This window comes from Ruditapes philippinarum, unplaced genomic scaffold, assembly GCF_026571515.1.
Source record: "Ruditapes philippinarum isolate M1 unplaced genomic scaffold, ASM2657151v2 ctg157_1_1_1_1, whole genome shotgun sequence".
Taxonomy (NCBI): domain Eukaryota; kingdom Metazoa; phylum Mollusca; class Bivalvia; order Venerida; family Veneridae; genus Ruditapes; species Ruditapes philippinarum.
The window spans coordinates 520,423-526,422 of record NW_026854186.1 but is presented as its reverse complement, the minus strand read 5'-3'; the positions used below and the strand labels follow the sequence as shown (position 1 = coordinate 526,422).

Sequence of the window (6,000 nt, the reverse complement as noted above, 5' to 3'; positions counted from 1 at the left end):
TATTTTCCACTTGGAGGTCTGCAAGAATTGGCAATGTGTAAAGTTGTACTTTTACAGTTATAATTTTTCTGATCTAAAATTATTCCTCTTTTTATACAATGAAATTAATAGTACTTCCATTTTCCTGTACCAATCAAACAAAGCCTTCAAAATTTGTTTTCTTAGGCGTTCGCGAGGGACTTTATTTTTCTCTCTTAATATTTAAAAAAAACGCATAGTTTGTGACTGATCTTGTTACAATCCTCAGGAAAAGAATCATTGGTGGAATATAACCGATAAATAATTCCAGGGGCAATCATAAATCGGAAACAAAAATAAAGAAAACAAAAAGCCACTGTTTGTTCAATCTTCAAATTTCAATCGATTTCAAACATTTCAAAATTCCATGAAAAAATGATTATCACACATATATTTGTCTACCATTTAACAGCGACGTAGGTTGAGTGTTACGCGTTTTCCGGTTACAGTATAGAATTTTCAAGATGGAGGATTATTTGTGTGAGGACAGGTAGGTGACTTTTATTCAAATCCATTATTATAATTATTATCCATTATTCAAAGTACAAGTAGTTAAGTTTATAAAAGATGTTTTTGTGCTTTGCTTGTAAGGAACAGAATCTGGTATCTAGTAATTTATTTATTCATCCAGACCCTGCACCGCAGATCTATATATTGTCTCATAAATATAAATTTGACAGTTTGAAAATTTGAATCGAGAGACCAACGCATTTTTCTCTCATTCCGACATTATTTATGCATGCCTAGAAAATGTAAATCTGCAAAACGTTAGTCCTTTTTAAAAGTAAGCAGTTGAATGAGTTTGAAAAAATAAACAATGTTACAGTATAAATAGAGCGAAGTGATTTGTGCAGGGTTAGATCATAGACCTAGCGATTTTTATCCGATTTTGTTACAGTTTATTACAGCTTATTTTCTATATATATATTCCAGGTTAAATACATAGACTTTTAAATCTCTAGAAACCCAACTTGTGATCTTATTGACCTGATGGCTATTCGTCCGTCTGTCGTACACATGTATGTGGAATCTCATCGCACAGTAACTACTTGACTAAATGTGATGTACATGACTTTCTACCAAAGTTTCGGTTGCAATCGGGGATACGAAAACCCAAAACAGATTTTCAAAGGAATTATCACATCATATTGAAATCGGCTGCCAGCGGGAAAAATACACATTTTCATGTTTAATATCTTTTTTTCCAGGGATGAATAACAGTTTTATATTTAACTTTTTTGATCTCTAGGAAGAAAAATTTATTGTATAATTTGCAATTTAATACCTGTCATTGAGCATCTTGTTCACAAGCGTGTCTTATCGGAAATGGACAAAAGCCCTCCTATCCAAAAAAAAAAATTTAAATGACAAGACGGGCAAAAGCTCTCTGTGCTAAATCGTCGTACAGGCTCAATCAAACCGAGTCTGCAGTGAGAATTGAGTATCGCTCAAGTCAGCTAGGCAGTGATTAGGGGCGTGAGGGATGTTGCACGTATTCATAATCCCTCATATACAGGCTCAATCAAACCGACTTGCAATGCTTTCCAAAATTTTAAATACTTCGCGTTGAGAACCAGCATGGCTATAGTCGGAACCATTTTGGAATATGATTGTTCTCACGTTCAACGCGCACCATATTGTGTCGTTTATATTGAAGTTAAAATTTGATATGTACTGCGTCGGTGTATGTATAATTTTTTTGATTGCAAAATGGAATAAAATGAAAAATGATTTTTGAGGGTAGGGTGTGATGATATTTTTCCATGGGAACAATGTTCTGTTAACAACATCACAGTTCCAGAACGACAGTTCTTTAATTAGCTATACCTTTGTAAGTTTACTTCAGCTAAATAATCTTTGGACAAGGCAAAAAAAGATATAATTGAGCTTGAGAGTGACATTGACAAATTAGTGATATTATTTAGCTATGTTTTTTATTTAGGCTGGACAAATGGTGACATTTGTTCTCTATTAACGCAGTATACATATGTGTAAAATCTGCCCTTTCAGGCACTAACAGTACGGGCCAGACATCATAATGTTTTCGAAGTGAATTCTTAACAACAATATTCTTCCTAAAGGAAAAAAAGAAACTGCTAAAGCGAAGCTTACATGATACAAAGAATTTTTATCTGCAGCGATAAAAAAAACTATTTTCATTCTTAAATAAAAGATATTTTATACAACTAACAAAACGATACAAATCTTTAAAACAACAAAGAATGAGAGATATTAAAGCAAAAAAGCACATTTTTAAGACAAATTGTTCACCACAATTAATCTATAAAGAAAATGGTGACGGTTCAAGTGACGTCAGTGGTGTTCTGATTACTTCAAGAACTAAGTAAAATATAACACCTAGCACAAGAACGCCCCCACAAACACAAATAAGACTTAGTAAGGGCATCCAAATGTCAAGGACAAACACCAAAACGAGGCCGAGGCTTTGAACTGTACGGAACATTGTCACGGCAGCTTCCTTCCTACCGGTAGACCAAGCCAACAGCACATCTGAAAATATAAACAAGCTTTGTTAACATATAATTCTATATTTGAATGTTTTGCTATATCAATCAACACAAAATGCGTATGGCCTAATTTTTATTTTTAAAGTTTGTACGGACTACTTCTCTTATACCACTAATGCAATTTCAATGAAACTTTACAGGATTGATCTGTAGCTCAAGTCCTTGCGCATATTGCACGGGTTTTCCGGTTGAATGATTTTTGGCCGAGTTATGGCCCTTTGATAAAAAGGTGTTTTTTTCTGTGTGTTGCCGCAGATACACAAAAGCTTGTCCGGACTACTCCTCATAAACTACTGGTGCAATTTTAACCAAACTTTACAGGAATGATTAGTACCAAGTCTAGTTGTGCACTGTCCGTCTGTCTGTCCGTCTGTCACAAAACTTGTCCCATTATGCAATTGGCCATCATGAGGAGACACATGTGATCACTGATCGCTATTGTAATAACAAAGATAATTCTTAGAAATATATAAAATTTCAATAAATCTCTAATGAAATGGAAATAATTCTAGAAATACAGAACGTGAGTTATAAATCTAATCGCACCTGATATAGGTGTTGATAAGAAACATTTTTATGCCACCGAAGGGAGGCATATTAAAATCGCACCGTCCCTCTGTCTGTTTAGACGTCCGTCTGTCTGTGCGTCCCAACTTTATTCCTGTGCGGACTATAACTTTGTCATGCATTGAATGATATTTAAATAACTAGGCATTAATGTCTACACATCAAGACGATGTGTCGCGTCAACTTACCACGCCCCTACCTCAAAGGTCAAGGTCACACTACCATTTTGAAGTTCACTATATCAAAATTAGAGTTTATAACAGTCGTGTCCGAACTGTCATGCATCAAATTACTATGCATAAATATCTTCCACATCAAGACAACATGTCGCGCAGTAAAAGTTACATCTATGAACAGTTTTTGGTTTTTGTTTTTTAGCGGGCCGGGAGGGGAGTAACAGTGACACTTAACTATTGAACTTTATTTATTATTAATCTAAAAAATTATCGTACTTTAAGTTTCATAATTCAATTTGACCACAGACCAATTTACAAAAGAAAGGAGAAAAAACATTGATAAATTTAGTGAGTGTATCTTCTACAGAAATTTGATCCTTCAAAGTTGGGGCCATTAGATAAGAATACAGAGGGCCAATTAATAATGACAAAACTCTCAACTCAATGGACGTGTTAATGGGAGACATACAGTTAATAGTGATTAACTGATAAGCCCTAACTGAGATTCAGCAGGCTGGAAGGGTTTATGCGTAGGACTGTCTTCTTTCTATAAACAGAACCAGAATACAAAATGTTATATTTCAAAAATGTTATAATTTAAAAAATATACGCTCCTCCTAAATTTCACCCGTCTATTTATTTATTATGTATATAATTATTTTTTTTAATTTTACCCACTAAATCAGTTCATTGTATCATAGTTTCAAGAGAGTCCCCACTCTCTGTTGAAAATATGACAATCGTATAAATAGTGCAGGTATTAGTTACCAGCACTCCAGAGCATGTCCATTGATTGGTTCATTTTGTGTTGTTACATATTGTGACGACAGAGAGTATAGCGATTGAAATATCATATTCAAATGCTCGTTCATTGGTTACTTTTTTGTGGGGTTTCATTTTGTGGAATCAAGGAACGTGTTTGACTCGGCAACCTGATTTATGCTCGGGGTCTACGCCCCCTCGTACAAATCAGATATCCTCGTGTTTCGATGCTCTTTCTATTACTCAAAAAGAAAAAGATAAGTCAGTATTTATGTATGCCTCGCAAATTGACAATATGACATATACTAATCAAAAGTTCTAACGCTCATTATAATTTGGGACTATTTTTTAAAAAAAAAACGGAAAAATATTCGATTCCAAAATTTTTATTGAAAAACATTCTTGCCCAAAACAAAATGCAAAAGCAAAACAAAACATATCCAACAAATAAACGAGAAATCGACTTTTCCGTATCACAAGGGTCAGTTTCCTGAAGCAACGCAGTGTTCTAGGCGCAAATAGACGTTGACGTATACGACGCTCGAGCTCATCCCATAAATGCTCTAAAGATCCGGAGAACACGCACAGGTCACGGTAACACGATAATTTTGTTTTGTTGCAAATGATGCGTTGTGATTCGTGCCGTGTGGGGTCTTGCGTTATCTTGTTGGAATCTGACGCCATTGTGTTGACAACATGTTGATAAATGGTATGACAACGGGATTTAAGACATTGTTTATGTAACTTATAAGCATTCATGTTCCAACGAATGATAACGATCCAATTGACTCGTAGACGTTATCCCGCCCCACACCATTACGCTTGCCTGAAAATGGTTGAGCGGATTAACGCATGCATCCGAATAAAGTTCCCCATGACGTCTGTAAACACTAGTGCGATCATCTTTGCTATGTAGCGTAAACCTCGAGTCATCACTGAAAAGAACGTTTGCCCACTGTTGTCTGGTCCACCGACGATGAAGTGTAAAAAAAAATATAAAATTAAAAGAAAGTACCTGTAGCTTGAAACAGTCTACGTATTGCCTCGCTACATTGCTTACGCGCGCTCCGGCTTGTAACATCCCAATCGCACGCCCTCTTTTTTCAATGCTTAATTTTAGCATAATTACGGAATTATTCAAGAAAATAGCTGTTATGACTATACACTAAGAAGTGTTTTGTTCAAACTTTATTGATTGAAAATTCACATAATGCATGAGAAAAGTGACTTTGACTGACCAAGCTTGTGTGCTCTCAAGCATGAAGCTATTATCAAAATGTGCATGTAGACAATAACTACCTTTGATAATATACGTGTGGTGAATATTTCATGTGTAAATTTCTTCTTTTTGAAATAAAGTCCATTTTTAGACGAGTGTTAGAACTTTTGATTAGTATATATCGCTGTTTAACATTATGCTCACATTTTCATAGTTTGAAACAGGATAAAATTATAAATATGCCTGAAATATTAAAAAGACTGCCCCACACTTTTTTAGACTGAGCGTTATAGATAAATTATAGTAGATATTTACAGAAATTTTATTTGGATCTGTGCATTATTTATTGTTTATTGGTAAGTCAATTATTTATTTAAAAGGAATTATGGCAAAATGAAAACTTATTTTGATCACCTGTTCACTCACTATATATACCCTTGTCACATACACGTCGCCCTGGTTTATCCATAAATGATAGGAATATCGCGTTCACGGGGGAGGAAGTGTTACACGAGGGATGGAGTTCTTATGGTAACTTGTTAAGGAGTTGTTGTGATAAATGTCACGGAGTTCCTCGGAAAACTATTGTATATATACAATATGCAAAGCACTGGTCAAAAATTGTAATTTTCATCGTATTAAAGTGAGTTTTAGGTGCTGAATTAATCTAGCTTGCGGAATGCGGATGTTACGGTGGCATAGGGCGGAATATCATAGGTAAAATATTGAA

The 6,000-nt window shown here is 34.9% G+C and overlaps 1 protein-coding gene across 1 annotated transcript in view; it reads right to left on the bottom strand.

Annotated features, from left to right (window-relative positions):
• Nucleotides 1-1,933: 1,933 nt before the first annotated feature.
• LOC132739325 (protein unc-93 homolog A-like) overlaps nucleotides 1,934-6,000 on the bottom strand; it is a 98,836-nt gene continuing 94,769 nt past the window's right edge. Inside the window, exon 5 of the mRNA XM_060727016.1 lies at nucleotides 1,934-2,529. Within this exon, the coding sequence (XP_060582999.1) occupies nucleotides 2,300-2,529 (230 nt within the window). The 3' untranslated portion in view covers nucleotides 1,934-2,299. The remainder of the gene's footprint in view (nucleotides 2,530-6,000) is intronic.